The following is a 16,115-nucleotide window of genomic DNA, read 5'->3' as shown; positions in this document are numbered from 1 at the left end:
CGCCCTGACCCTTATCAGCCACCCTGCCCTTGAACCATTGCTATAAAACTCCTCACCAAATCCTCCCAGGTCGGGACACACAGTTTTGAGGGGCATGGGCCCGCTGTGCCCCGCTTTGCCTGGCAAAGCAATAAAGCTATTCTTTTCTACTTCACCCAAAACTCTTTCTCCGAAATTCAATTCAGCACCGGTGCTCGGAGGCCAAGTTTCTGGCCTCGAGGACACCTCCAGACATCAACTTGGCTCAATCATAGACATGCCTGTGATGACCCTGAACTGGTCAAGCTGAATTGGATATGGTTCTTTTTGCAAGAGACACTTATGTCCTACTTTGGAGGATATTTTACAAACAAAATAGAAAAAATCCAGGCAACCACAGAGGCGGAGACTTCCAGTGATCTGGAACTGTTCCCTTGTCTGGGGCAGAGCTCAGCCTGGGGACACCACCCAAATGAAGTGTCAAGGTGCTATCATCACGGGGGCATGGACCCTGCCCCAGGGCCGTGGCTGCGATTCCTCACCAGGGTTTGGAAGAGAGGCTCTCCACCCTGGAGATCTCCACCCTGGAGATCTCCACCCTGGAGCACTCTGCCCTGGAGCTGTGCAGGCTTGGCCCAGCCTGGCTCTCCAGCTCGGTATTGTAAGCTCATCTCAGCCGGGACATCTGGGTCCAGCTTACATTCCTTCGAAAATCTTGCAAGATGAGCTATTTCTCTCCTGCAGCTATTAAAAAATAAAATTAAATTGTTTTTTAAAAAAAGCTTCATTCCCAATGGAAAACAGACCCTATACAGACTGGGTTCTTTTCCTCAGACCTGGATGCGCTTAGCGCTGCCCTCTGGTCAGTAGGGATCAAACTGGCTGTGTTTCCAGGTCTGCCTCTTGGCTGAAGCTACTTCAGTGCCACTCCACAGTGTCACTCAGGGATGGATCCTGGTGCTGGCGAGAGGCCAGACCGGGCCTGGATTTGTTAGCACCTCGAGGACAGAAGGCCAGTCTTCTCAACGAGCTTACTCAGTATGCCCCGCAGGTTAGGCAGGTAAAAGCCTTTGATGGATGTTGGAAATTTTAGAGTTTCAGAACCAGTTATCAGGCCAGTACTCTACCTGACCCCAGTAGCCTATTTTTAAAGAACACTTCATGACGTCTTTCTGGTAAACCTCACTACACATCTGAAGAGGGCAGGAAACGGAAAGCCTCATGAAGGCAGAGGGCGGGTCTGTCCTGTGCACCACACGGGGCATCCCAGCACAGAGGGCCAGGTACACAGGTTCTCAGGAGACATTTAACTGCTGAATGAATGAATGAATGAACGAACGAATAGCAGTGTCGCAGTATCTCCAGAGACTGGTGGTGGTTCTCAAATTTCAGTGTTCACAAAAGTCACCTGGAATGATTAGAATGCAGATTTCTCAGCCATCATACCCCCCCTTCCCCCCATCCCAGATTCCTGAATCCATAGGTCTGAGGAGGAGCCCAGGAATCTGCATTTTTACAAATCTTCCCAAATGATTCTGTTGACCGCAATTGGTAGTTTACACTTAGAGAAACACCGTGTCTTACTTCAGCAAGTTTCCTCGGGGTCTCTAGACATCTTCCCTAGTCTGTGATCCATACAGAGTGGGTTTCCTCTGGTCATTTTAATTCAAAGGGAGGCTGAGGAACTAACTTCAGCAGATGCTAGGTATGGCCCATGCAAAATGCTACTAAGATCACAAAACCTTTGGAAGAAACAAACCTTTCCTAATAATCCACCCACTTTCCTTAATTATAGTTTTTCTTCCATAAGTCTTAGAACTGCCCTGGAAAATAACATTGGCTCATTTCTCAGAGAAGCACTCAATTCCAACACTTTTTTTGTGCTGGTCACTGACCAGCCCTACAGCTTTCAAACACTCCGTATTTGGAACATTCCCTCTCTGGAATCTAGAAGGTGGCAGGAGGCCTTCCCCTTCCCCACGTGGGTAGGTTCTGTGCAGTGGAAGCCGGCAGCTCCCTTCCCAGGTGGGGACATTTGAGACAGAGTCAGGCTTCATCTCAAGACGATTAGGTCAAAACAGCATCTTTGGGATCCAAAGCTGATACAAACTTCTTTTTGCTGTCAAGAATATTAAGAAAGTCTAATCCCAGAGGGAGTATTATTGTCCATAATAAAGGCTGAATTTTCATTCATTCAACTGATATCAGTTTCTCTGACACTCAGATCCAGCAGGGGGGACGATGGCTGGGTTTTGAGCCAACTTTTGGAGCAAAGTAAGGTAACTCAGACTCCAAAAGTATTACACAACTGAATGCCCAAGCCTGGAAACATTCCGAAGCCTTTTTTTAGTTACCCAGAAATGACAAAGGAAATTATTTACTCCAGGAAGGTTTGCAGATTGGTGTGGCTAAGGGATCCAAGAATGCATTTTTTTTACATCTTCCTCCCTATTCCTACTCCTGCCAGTAACCAAGTGACAACAGAATTATTGCTAGCCATCTATTTTTTTAATCATGTGATTTTCTTACAAAAGACAAGGACAATTGTTGTTTCCAAAGAAAGGCACATGATAGTTACATGAGATTCCATACAGCTGTTAAATGCCTCCAGCCAGTCCAATCCAGGCTTTTGAAAATTATTCATGCTTTTAATGCAATATCAATCAAGACAAAGAAAAAAAGGAGTCAAAAGGGAACTGGAACATTAAAGATAATACTAATCTAAAATACAGCCCATAGGGCTCTAACAACTGTTGAGATCTCATAAGACACTTTCTTAAGAATAAATGAAATTTTCTATTCAGGGTGTGTTTTATCACAACTTCACACGTACTTCTAAACAGAATTGCCTGACTTCAGGAAATGTCTCCTTTTTACCAAGTCATTGTTTTGGTACATGTGGTGAATTGAGGTAGGAAAAACTGTTATCTTGTAAAGGAGAATGATTACGTTCCTTTCAGAATAACATTGTATTTCAAAAAATATTTGAATATTTCAAATTAATTTCAAAATATTATTTTATAATCAGAATGCAAAACCCACCTATTTTGTCTAATTCCTTTCTGTAGGGGAAAAGTGGAGACAATCCAATGACACAACACCAAGGCAAAAATTACAAATGACAGTGTCTTTCTCCAGCCAGGTTCTGTGAAAACAAGTCAGCAACTATCTCAGGGTGACCAGCTGTGCCTTTTTTTTTTTTTTTTTTTTTTTAAGTGGAGAGCCTAGGACTGTTCCAGGATTGATACAACCTAGCCATTTCTATAGACGTACAACCCTCCGGAGGGTAAGCAGATAAACTGGCATTTCAGTCTTGTCATTGGCAATTTTGGAGGTGGGAACTAAGCAAAGGGGACTGACCCTGGTCCCTGAGCCCGGAGAAGAGGTATACGGAAAGGGAGGATTCAGCAGCCTGTGGGGATGGCTGGCTGGAAGGAAAGCCAATGATCCCATTTCATCATTGGTCACATCCCCTCTCTTGCCTCTGAACTTTCCTTGGTTGAAGAAAGTGAATAGCAGCTCCGGACTTGTCCAAATACCTTGGGCTTCTTGGTCTGCTTTTAACTTGCTGGAATGTAGGCGGACGCAGGCTGGCTCACCCCAGAGGAATGCCTTTGGCTGTGTCCAGTGGCAAGCACTGACCAGTTGCTTCAGCCTCACTGGGAGCCTGGTGATGACCCCAGTCAGTCAGGCTGGGCTCTGAATTTCTCAGCAGGATGGCTAGAGGGCTGCCTAGGGAGGACTATTGAGGATTATGACGATGGAGCCAGAGCTCAACAAAGGCACGTGCCTGCATTTGGAAAAGGAGTCCTGAGAACCATCTAGCCCACCTATGCAAGGAACCACTCTGATATGAGGGCCTTGAAGGGTAGGAGGAGGCTTTGAGCTGCACCTTGTTGACAAGGAAAGGAGGAGAAAGGCATTCCAGACAAAATCTTCCAGCATGTGGAACAGCTGGAAGCATAAAGGGGAATGGCTGTCGGGTGTGACTGGTACATTGGGTGGAAGAGATGAGAATGCGGAAGAAGGTAGGGAAAGACCTTGCACGCCTTAGATTAACCTATGCTATTCAGACACCGGGCTAACATTCCTTTAGAAGAAAAACCCTCCAGCCAGAGACCGCTTCTTCCAAGGGGACTCTTGGTATGTCCACTGTGAAGTGAGGGTTCTAGGAAGTAATTAACTGGAAAACAAGTCATTTGCTGATGGGTCGAACATATAATTAACCACCCAAACACTTGACAAGAAGAGCTAATAATAATCGTGCTGGGCACAATTAGCCCAAGCCTGTCTTGGCCAAACCAGAATGTCTGGTCACCACTATTTTGTGAGCCCTTTCTATGTGCCAGGCACTGTGATTGGGTCTTATCTCGGGTCATTTGTTTCCCTCAGTAACTCCGGTTGAGCAGCTGTGATTATTTCCATCTGGCAAACCATCATGAGTCCCCAAAGCAGAACTGGCATCCTTTTGTATTCCTTTCCCAGCTCCAGAACCTTCCCCTTCCACCCTCCTGTTTCAAAAACTTCTGTTGGGGAATTCCCTGTCCGTCCAGTGGTTAGGACACTACCGAGGGCCTGGGTTCGATCCCTGGTCGGAAAACTAAGATCCTGAAAGCCATGCGGCATGGCAAATAACAATAATAAATAATAATAATAAATTTTAAAAATTAAAAACCTCTGTCGATGCTTAGGGCATTCAGCTACTCCCCCGTGTATCTTTCCTAGACACTGACATCTACCTGCCACTTGGTTCCTCCCCCAGATTAAAGGCTTGGGCACTTGAAGTTGAGACTTCCTCTCCACCCCAGCCCTGCAGTCTCTTTTGTTGGCTCTGAAGTCTAATTTGCACGCCCCATGCAATCTTCAGGCTTCCTCTTCCCCGACCTCTTCCACTCTAGGGCCCCATCCTCACTGCCTGTCAATCACCGACTGGCGTGACCACACCCTGGACCTTGAGACAACTTCCTGTTCTCTCCCTCTCTCACTGCCATTCCACCTGTTCTCCTGTGTCATCCAAACCGCAAGTCCTTTAATGCCTTCGTTACACCCGTCAGTGGTGCACTGGTCAATGTTTAACCTGCTCCGTGGAGGCAGCACGGAGCTGCATATATAACATATGCCTGCGCATATGTATATGTTTATTATGAATTTACTGATATAAAGAATATGCAACACACACTCTATAAATAACAAAATACACAACAGCCTTTACTGTAAACTCTATCAGGCCAATTGATTTTTGGCAAACTCTTTCATCTGTAGCCAACATATGGCAGTGAAGGCAATTCAGCCAGGATTTGACAAAGGGACTTGCATCCCAATCCACTAACTCTTTTCTTAATAAATTTGTTTTCTCAATAAATTTAACTGACATGGGGCTTCCCTGGCGGTCCAGTGGTAAGACTCCGCACTCTCACTGCCGAGGGCCCAGGTTCGATCTCTGGTCGGGGAACTAAGATCCCACGAGCTGCGCAGCACGGCCCCCCGCCAAAAAAAAAAAAAACTGATATGATTTATTGTTAAGCCGTTTCCCACCCTCGTTCAAACTATATTTATTAAACTGAAACTTTGCTCAGCTTCAGCACCAGCAGTGGCAGCATCCCCATCCTAAGACACAACCAGGGCAAATATTTACTTCCAGAGCAGACAAGAGCCACGTGTAGTTCACGAGGACATGATGAGTTCTGAGTATTTACTGCCTTTGCTTTTAAATGTAACTTGGTAAGTTTGTCTAAGTTAATTGCAAATAATGGTGCTATCTGAAATCGGCTCACAGAATTCCTGCACACTTAAGCATCAGCTCCTGTGAAATGGGCGATCGGGCCCCAGCACACCACGAGGCCCCCTCAACCTCAGCCTGGCCCTCTCCTCTCCTCATTCCCTATCTTACAGGTTAGCCTATAAGGGCACATGGAGCTGACGTCCTCCACAGCCTCTGGGTGAACACGAGTAGGGTGAGGTCGAGGTCAAACAGTCTACAAATGTCTCTCAATTTTCTTAATATAGGTCCACTCGTTCTTGGGAAATAAGTATCTCGACTAGTTTGTATTGGGCACATAATGGGTTTACAACTTACTAAGTGCTTCTAGAGTTACCAAGGAGAGGCTATGGACTCTCCTGGCCTTTGGGTCTGGTAGAATGTCTACCGACTCCCCTGTGTAAGACACGGAGGCCTGCAAATGGGGATGCGGAAAAACCACGGAAATGAGCCAAGCAGCTCTTCCACTTGCCCTGCGGGGAAATGCTGACTGTCCAGAAGCCCCACTAAGGAAACGAATCTCCAAGGCCTACCATTACCTATGCTGACACCAACTCCTCAGTGGAGGCTTTTCCCCTGACAGGGGAAGTCATCCGCAGACATTACCTCACCCTCCAATCCTCACATCAAACCGGTGAGGCACGTAGAAGGTATCCTCAACTTACCTCATCTGTGGGGAAATCACTGCCCACGCATCAGGGAAGCTCACTGCTCTGCAAACACTCCGAGTGTCCCTGCCACCAGCACAGACTAAGCAGTGGGCATCTCTGGTTTGTTCTCGAACCAGTTTGCAACCAAAGTGCAAAGCGGACCGTCCTCTACCCCAATTCACCAGAGAGAAATCTGTGTTAAAATGGCCCACTGTGAGCTCTGTTCTAAGCAGCTAAGATCACCTCCCTGGAGCAGCAATTTTAGTAACGTTACAATCCCCAGAGTGGGTTTAGAGAAACTCCAGCAAGTGGGCTACCATCTTAGGCAATTTTAAGTTTTATGGGAACTCTGAAAGTTGCTTGTCGGGGATTGGAGCTCACGGAAGGAAATGTAAAGAATGACTAACAAGCCCCCAAAAAGTTGCCCTCTTTCTCCTGGAGGATGTAAATCTCTACTTCCCACCAGTGGCTGCCAGTGCAAACAAGACTTTCACTTTTCGAAGACATGAACGTGATAAAAGTACTAATGCCAAGAACTTTCAACTTTGCCTTTGAGTTCATGGGCAGTAGGGTTGAAAACAGTATCCTGCTACCAGTCAAGCAGAGAAAAGATGGCCTAAGAAAGTTGGCCTCCATCTCCTTTTCTCCTTAACAGGTGAATGCTTCTCAAGTATGCAGCTTCTCCCTCTCACAGCCATGTTGGCGAAGCCTGGGATCCACATAGAAAGCCTCCTCTCCCAGCCACCTGCAAAACTAGAAGTTCTCTCTTGAACTTCTAGATGCCCATGCCACTCTGCAGCTTCCTCCGGTCAAAGGATCCAAAGGCCTGCCCTTCACCTGCAGCTCGTACCTCGGCTGTCTCCATCTCACATCCGGATTACCCACCACCACCCAGAACTACCTGCCTTCCTCATTTTTTTGTTTGTTTGTTTTTGCGGTACGCGGGCCTCTCACTGCTGCGGCCTCTCCCGCTGCGGAGAACAGGCTCCGGACGCGCAGGCTCAGCGGCCATGGCTCACGGGCCCACCCGCTCCGCGGCATGTGGGATCTTCCCGGACCGGCGCACGAACCCGTGTCCCCTGCATCGGCAGGCGGACTCTCAACCACTGCGCCACCAGGGAAGCCCCTTCCTCATTCTTTCATGCCAACACAGACCTCCCTTTCCATCCCACACTAACTTCACTCATTTTCCAGTTACTTAAACTGGAAAACATCCTAGAGACCATGTATCCATGTGATCACCAGGCTAATTTTCTACACGAAATAATAAATGAGAATAAGGAAACCTAACGTGAACACAGTCATTTTAGAGATCACGGCCCAGCCTGGCTGCAGGCTCATGACCCATGAGGAACACTAACAGATGATACAAGGTTCAATGTCTACATGACAGTGACTACTGCCAAGACTGCCACTTAGTGCAATACGTCTCTAGGAACAGCCTGCCACCTACCTAACCACACCAACGGGTGTAAGTTTAACCAGCACCATCACTGTTACAGTAGGTCAGCTCCAACGAGGAGAACGATAGCCAAGGCAGAGTCCTTCAGTGTGGCAGGTCCACAGGTCAAGAGACAATCCGTCCGTCTCTGGTCACAGCAGGGGCCTAGATACTGTCCGAGGAAGGAAGTTTCTCCCTCCATGTTAACCATAGAGCTCCAACCATGGGATCTGTTGCTTCCCACTGTGTTGCTTCTTCTTATCAACTGATTGGTCTTAATGAATGACATAAGGTGCGTGATTTTACGTATATGTACAGAGGGTTTTGAAAGGCGCCTGCTGGTTTGAGTTCTGGTGGTACAATCAAGGCGTTTTTCTGCATTTGGACTAGATCACTTTTCAAAGTGATCTACGCACAAGACCCAGGCCTGGGGGTAGATGCTCTTATCTGTTCCACACTCTGGACTTCTGACTATCGTGTCTTTTAAAGCAAGGGTTCCATTGCTGAAAGGAAGTAAGGAAAAAACGAAAACTCTGAAAGCTGGACTGATCTTCCAGTGTCTACACAGACAAACATTAGAATGACCTATTTCCTTTTTGCTACTCCAACTCATTTGGATGTCCCCTTGCCTAGCAAAAGAGTCAGAAGCATGGAGAGACGGGACTTAATCCTGGTTTTAATCCTGGATTTAGTAACATCATTAATCTAATCCCAGCTCATTCCTCGGGCACTTTCTGAAAAAAAAAGCAAAGAAAGAAACCTCAACCTGCAGCCACTGAGTGGAAGGCACAATGCCCCCGCCCCCTTCATGTGGCCTTGGAAAGCCACTGCTCCCACCACACCACCCATCCCTGCTCGCTGACCTCCTAGCCAGGGCCCTCCCCAGCCTGCCCTTCAGGTGTTTCTCCCTTCAGCCCCACCTATTCCAACACGAGATCTCATATGCCTGGTCATTTCTGTGCCAGATGTAGTGTCAGGCGCTCCACGGATGAAGTGCTTCAGGGAGGTTTGGTACCAGGGAGTCTACTTGCTCTTCAGTTCTTGGGGATGACAGTTTGGTCCCAGAGGGACTGTTTCCACCACCCCCCAAAGAAATACCAGATTTGAATAAACCGTGGCACCGTGGCTGACAAGGTTTGAACTCACGTGAGAGCAAAACATGAAAAAACGGAAAAACAAAAAAAACCCCATAAACCTAAGAGCTTATTCTGCACAACTAGAAAAGAATGACACCAAACCATTTAAACATAATTTATGTACATTTATGGCTTTATACAGTAACAGCAAAGATTGTTCTTGTGTCTGTAAGTACATCAGCATCATCAGGCACTTCTCAGAGAGTATGGGAACGGGAACGTGGAACCTGGTACTAAACTCGAGTAGCGAAATGTGGGCGGGAGTGACTGCGTCCCGACGGGATGGACGTGGCCGCACCTGGCCACGCTGCCAGGCTGTCAGCCCCCCGCCCCCGTCAGGGAGGAGGCCAAGAGTAATGCTAGGCTGTTCTGTTTGCATAAACCACACTGCAACTTTTACTGAATGGTTACTCCCAAACTAAAACCACAAGAGAAACTTCTTGTTTAAAAGTCAGTTATAAATTAAGAACTCTTAGGAGCTGAATGTAAGAATTTCCAGTTGGGGGTTGGGGAATGGTGGGTGGGAGGGGAGGACTGATAACATATATCCAGCAGCTGAACGGGTCCGCATTGTATATTTGGGGGTAACTGTTTCCATTTTAAGTGTCTCTTCTCCTCTTTTGGGGATGATGTTTCACTGATTTACTGCTCACTGGGGTACAACATTTGCTAATTAATTTAGACTTTGTCAGTTTGTCAAAGCAGAACTTTCCAAGTAACACATCTATGACCTAAATATATTCCATACGTCTATATTACGGAAACAATACTTTATATTTAAAATATCTGAATAGCTCTATAATACAATATGCTTTTAATAACAGTACAAACCAGAGGAAATAAATCAAACAAGGCTGCATAGGTGATATCATTTGCACATTTCACAAAGCAATCATGTACAATAACTGATATACTCATTACTCCAGAAAGTCAGTATTCTTACAGAAAAAGAATTACTAGAGGTCACATAATGTTTGTTTTCAAAATAGACAAGGTGCCTTTCACTGGACTTCACTGTACCCCGGAGAGCTACCCAGGATTCCTGTTAGAATTTCAACACAAAGAAAAATTTGAAGGAAAAAAAAAAAAGATATTTACACAGACTCAAGAGGAAGCAACATCTTTTTAAAAGTCACTCTACGAAGTAGTAAGATTTTAACAGTGATTTGTAGCTACGGTTGCCTCTTCAATGAACAAGGCGGTGGGGAGTCTCACCGTGTGATGCCTGGGAGGCGGGGAGTGGTGGCAGGTGGACCCAGAGGGGAACACGAGTACTCTGGCTCCAGCGAGCTCTAGCACATGTGCAGGAGGCACTGCTCAGAACAACTAGGGTTTCTATGACCAGACTTATTTTGGAGTGGCCAACAATGAAGATGGCTAGAGAGGCGGCTGTTTTAATGAATTTTCAGAAGCACAGAAGTCACTGTGGGAGCTTACAGTAGAGCCTGTCTCCTGGAGGAGAGCGCCATCAGAACACCTGTGTTCTTGTTAAACACGGAGGAAAAACCAAGCCAACAGAGACGCAACTCACAGGCAAGACACAGCAAGTGTGAAGTGGGCTGGGTTCACAGAAATCAGAGCCTTCTCAAGGAGGCCAGAGGAACGTTTTTGTGCACCTGTTCCTTTTACTGTGCGGATTCTCAGCGTTCCACATGACGTGAACACACCGGTGGATTAAATGGCACGCAAAGCCAATTAACTTGGTCTATCAGTACAGGTAATTGGAAAAGATCAATATTACAACATAATGATCACAATTATAATTGGCGTTGCTAAAGGCAGAAGAAACACTCCAATTCTTAACTTACGCTAAGGCTTTTTAAAATAAACTCAAATGTACCACTTACAGCTGGTTCGTTGGTTTTCAAATTCATTGCCCCGATTTTTAAGCAAGCTCTATTCCATTTGGTAGCCACCTGCACTCATGAACACAAAACATTCTAAAAATCACTTGAGTGCCACTTAAAAATTCCCCGCTTCGACTTGGCCTTCCACAGGGTGCCAAGTAGCCCAAGGACAGAGGGAAAGAGGGATGAAGCATGAGTGTGGACCTGATTCTTCAAGGCAGAGCTACAGAACCAACCTCCACCTAGACCAGGAAGAGCACAGTATTACGAGGGAAAACTTTTGCTGAAGCTCAACTCAAAACGGTTAAGTTGATCAAAACCCCCAGCTTGAGAAAGGAGCACTGTTTTAGAGGTGGATCTCCCCTTCTGATCTACAAATATTACGAGGCCCCCCGCCGGGAGTATTTGCAACAAAGAGCATACAGGCATCCGTCAGCAGAGTCAATGCTGTGTGGTATGCTTAATTCACAGGATAGTAGAAGCGGATGGAATCTTTTAAAAACGCATACATAAAAACATATCAAGTTCTCCTAAACGTGAAACACAAAATGTTCATAACTATACATCACTCTCCTGCCAAGATAGGGACAGAAATGTTGAGTGTGCAAGTACTAATTACAATGATTGAAAGATTAGTCAGAAACATCACCAAGTAGCATCCCAAAGTGTACAAACCAGTTAAGCACGTATAAAATTAGTACTAATCCAGTTAGAAATACAAAATGAAAATTACGGATGCTGCTTCAAATATCTGGGATTCCACAAATTTACAAGCAGACTATGTAACAAAGTAGACTCTAGTTTTAAGAAAACATTACAGTTCAATATCTATTCCAAAAATGATCTCAAGTCCCAACAATAACATCAAAACTCATTCATCTGGAAATTAGAACCATTTAAGTGTTTGTACAAATTTGCAAATAACAAAATAAACAAACAAAACAAACCAAAAACAATAGAAAAGACTTGTACAAGGCTGGCGTTTAACCTATTTTCTATTCTTTTTTTTTTCCAAAAGAGTTCTGATAAGTCCATTAATTCAGCAGACGGACAACAGGCTACTGGTTCTCCTGTGAGTTATGTGGCAACGTGAACAGGTCCAGAGCCGTTCCATGGAGGTGTAGAATGGAGAGCTTGGTTCTTTGTCATTCATCAGTTCAGCAGAACACAGGTCGTACAAACAAAAGTTTAACTTATCAAGGACATGAGACCATCACAGTATTACAAAAAGAGTAGAAACTTTCCTTGGACCAAATGAATATTTAAAAAAACAAAAATGCACACAAATACAATTCTGTAGCTACGGCTTATATACAAAACTTGAAAGCACACCAGGATCCAAAAGTCTTTTCTGCAATTATACGGTGTAGTGAGTTTGGCACTTCATTGTAATGAAATTTCCAATGGCACAGTCCTTATCTACAGCAGCACGTAACCTGCAAACATCGGGCAAACATCCTGTACAGGAAAAGTGTCTTCGCTGCCAAGTCTGACGAAAGGAAAAAAGAAACACTTTTTTCTTTTTTTTTTTTTAATCAAGAAAACGAAAAGGTAGGGTGAAGGACATCTTTGGACTGCTTCTCTCAGTTCCTGCTGTCAGACAATCTGAAGTACTTTTAAGTGTAGCCTAGGAAAGAAAACACATACACACACACACTCATTGAATATACAGCCAAATTAAAATCAATTCAACTCAACATATCAGGGTGACAGACATACTTGCAGGGGGGGCTGGACTTTCTCAAACAGCTCTGAAATCATTCGGTGGGAGAAAATTCCACTTTAAAAAACCCTTCAGCATTTGATTTGTATCAAATGTATTCACTTATTGAAGAGTTGCTAAAAAGATGCAGCCATCTAGTCTGTCGAAAGAAACTCTCTAAAGCAGTTAGAGGAAAAGCTTCCTTACGTTTAAGCTCCAAAGGAAAATTTATAAGCTGCAAAAGGGGTGGAGAATGAATGATAAAAGGTGCCTCTCGGCAAGGGGCGGCCAGCTGCCATCCAAAACTCCCCGACCATGGAAGATACAAGGCAAGGTACTGGGTTCCTCTCTTCTAAGTCCTGTTTTCAGAAGGTCTTTTGATATCGGGGTGCTCTTACCTGCTCACTCGCTCGCTCTCAGCCTGACACCCAGCTGTGTGTCGTCGTCTTGACACTGTGTGGGAAGCTTTGGTTGGGCAACACATTGTCAAAGTTAAAATCCAACGTATCTCCATCCATGAGGTCGTTCCGGATGATGGACTCCATGTCACAGTCCAAGCGCTCGATAAACATGCCGTCCAAGTCACTTGGGAGCTTCTCCTGGTGGAGAATGCCCATCCTGCCGTAGCCGTTGCAGCTGCTCACGGAGGAGTAGCCCCCCAGGGCATTCATCTGCATGGGGTGGGGCAGAGGCACTTGTAAAGCTGTCTTCACTGGGGCCAAGCGGCTCAGACCCGAGGTGTGGGGCATGGTGTTCACCGCGTGGGGCAAGGCACGCCCGTTAACCGCAGACGTCGACTGAGCGTGTCCAGGGTGGCTGTGGGAGCTGGGGTTCATCATCTTGTTATGAGATGCCTGGCTGCCATAGGCTGGCATGACCGAATTAGGGCCCATCAGCACATTCTGGCCAAGGACTCGGCTGCTGGGTTGAGCCACCCCAGGATCAACTGGTGTCATAATGTCATTATGGGGAGGAGAGTCGGAAGTAAGTAACTCCTTCAAGAGTCCCGGTGCACAGTTATACTGACTCATGCCTCCGTAACTCGATTTGCTGTCCTGAAGCGTTTGCATAGGCATCTGGGGCAAAGGGCTCATGCTGGACTGGCCGTACGTGTATTTTTGGTAGTTCGGGCTGGGTGAATTCAGACTGGTGTTTGGCGGCGCAAACGAGTAGCATGGTGTCTGCTGCATCATGGTGCCCGGCGAGGACTGGGTTGAAACAGTTAATGACGTTGGTGATGAGAGAAGGTTGAGATTATCCAAAAGGTTTTCCATGTTCTCAGGACTGCTTATCTCAGACAGACTGGGCAGGGTAGAAGCCATCTTTGCAGCAGACGGTGGGTACACCATGGAATGCACGTCCCCGTCTCCAAGATCATCCTGTTCAGTCATAATGGGAGAAAGCCTCCCACTAATAGTACTAGCATTCGAGCTCGTTCGAGGGCGAAATGTACTCCAGTTATCAAAGTCATCATTGCTGTGAGAGCCAGGGCTCGCAGGCCACTTAGGAAACTGAGACCCTGGGCTGTCCCCGGCACCCTCCTGGCCAGACTGGAGGGATGCTTTTTTCTTGGCAGCTCGGCCTCGGCTCTTAGCAAATTTACTGTTGTTGTCCATGGAGGCGGCTCTTCTCCTGGGGGATTTCCCACTCTTGCCTCCCTCTGGATTAAGCATCCACCAGGAACTTTTTCCAGTTCCTTCATTCTGCACTCGAATAAACTTGCTGTGTAGGGACAGATTATGACGAATTGAATTCTGTAAAGCAAAACACCACGTTAGAAATACAATACTCCTCCAATGGGAAAACCCGCTATTCGATACAGACACGTATCACATGGAAGACAAGTCAAGTTTTGAAAGGGTTTACGGTATAGATTTCAACCGGTACAGTCACTAGGTGAGAGCTCAAATCAGTAAAGGAAAAACAGTATCGTATCTTGAAAACAGTATCTGTGTCTTAATTTAACGACGGGACAAAGTTAAATGAGCATTATTATAAACACCTTCTTTTACACAGCTCTATTTTGCGGGAAATTACAGGAACTGGTTTTTAAACCACTTGGATTTGCTATGCAAATAGCACTCCACAACAAAGTGCTATCAAAACCCCTTTCCACTCCATCACGCCTAGAACTACTGCAAATTCTCTTCGGATGGCACATTTGCCACTTACACAAAGTGAGAAGTTTTATATTATGGGGCCCACGTGGTCACGGAAAGGAGAGAAAAGAAGCAGGATATATTCTTAGTCAAGAATTAAAAGCCTGAAAACTAGTAAGACATAGACTCATTTACATCCTTAAAGTCCATGGCAGATATAGGTGAATATAAGGACAACTGGGCTGTTGTTTAATTTTAGAAAGTTGAACTGCCAAAAAAAACGAGAGAGAAAGGAAGGAAGAAAAGAAAGAAAAAAAGAAAGAAAGAAAGAAAGAGAGAGAGAGAGAGGAAGAAAGAAAAGAGAAGAAAAGAAAAGAAAAAAAAGAAAGTTTAAATTCAAACGTTGTTCACAACCCTCTCCTCCCAGCAATAACCAGTAGCACGCACCACCTAGCTCAGCCTCTGACACCCGTCAGAGGTTACACTCTGGCCAAAAAGCCGGTCTGGGAGGGACAGAGTGGTGGAGAGGACAGAGAGCTGGTGGCTTTGATCCACTGAGTACGGCTCCACAACTAAATCGCATGCCCCCTAGGACAGTTAGTAAAGAAAATCAACTGTTTTGGGAGCACTTAGGTGGCTCTGCTGCTCACTGGCTACAAACCTTGGGTAACTGCTTGGTCCCCATGTACCTTATAGCCCCTTTGGGGCTGTTCTATGGATTCCACGAGATAAGGTAGGTCAAATGCTCAGTGGTGTGTGCAACATGGTAAGCGGTCACCAAGAAGAAGGTGTTAGATCCCAACTTGGTTGGGGGGTGGGGAGGCGGGGCCCAAGGCACCGCCCATTCTGAGCCCATTTCCCCCCTCCTAGTCACTGGGGTGTCGGTAGGAGCTTACGGGTATCACGAACACAAACCCACCACTCCACTCGGAACACGCTGCAACGGGTGCCAGAGACGGTCGCAAGCTCCAGCAGAAGCCGTGGAGCCAGGCGGTAAACAAGGAAGCCCAAATGCAATTCCCCTACTGGACACACGGCGAGACTGACAGCACCTGGAGAGCCTCTGGGACATGTGGACAAGGAAAGGGGGGCTTCCGAGGAGGAGGGAGCTTCTCTGATAGATTTTTTTGCCCCAGCACAAGACAGGGCACGCAGCAGACTCCGTCATCAGGGCCCTGATCCCAAGTCCAGGGGCGGGGACCTGGGGACCTGGAGCAGGGCTGTGTGTGCTGTGTGCGTGGCCCCCAGACTTCCCTGGCTTCCTCTGCCGACTGAATGCAAGGCTCAGCCGACCGAGCCCCCCGAACCGCTGCGGCCCCCCTCCCTGGCCACGGAAAGGCTCTGGCTGGATTTGTGGTCGCCCGGGATGCAGCCACGACACCCACACCCTCACGCCATCGCCGTGGGACGCAGATGCCTGAATGCCAATCACTGCGCCACAACAAAGCCTTGGCACACAGCAGGGTAGGCCGGGACTCAACACAGACTGTGAGTTCACAATTT

General features: G+C 46.5%; 1 protein-coding gene across 1 annotated transcript in view; it reads right to left on the bottom strand.

Moving 5' to 3' along the window:
- Positions 1-9,094: 9,094 nt before the first annotated feature.
- Positions 9,095-16,115, bottom strand: part of FOXO1 (forkhead box O1) — a 92,362-nt gene continuing 85,341 nt past the window's right edge. Inside the window, exons 2-3 of the mRNA XM_082675942.1 lie at positions 12,912-14,267; positions 9,095-12,438 (exon numbers count right to left, since the gene is read on the bottom strand). Of these exons, the coding sequence (XP_082532068.1) occupies positions 12,930-14,267 (1,338 nt within the window). The 3' untranslated portion in view covers positions 9,095-12,438; positions 12,912-12,929. The remainder of the gene's footprint in view (positions 12,439-12,911; positions 14,268-16,115) is intronic.

The sequence above is a fragment of the Grampus griseus genome (genome assembly GCF_964374135.1).
Source record: "Grampus griseus genome assembly, chromosome: 18".
NCBI lineage: Eukaryota > Metazoa > Chordata > Mammalia > Artiodactyla > Delphinidae > Grampus > Grampus griseus.
This window is presented reverse-complemented; position numbering and strand designations above follow the sequence as displayed.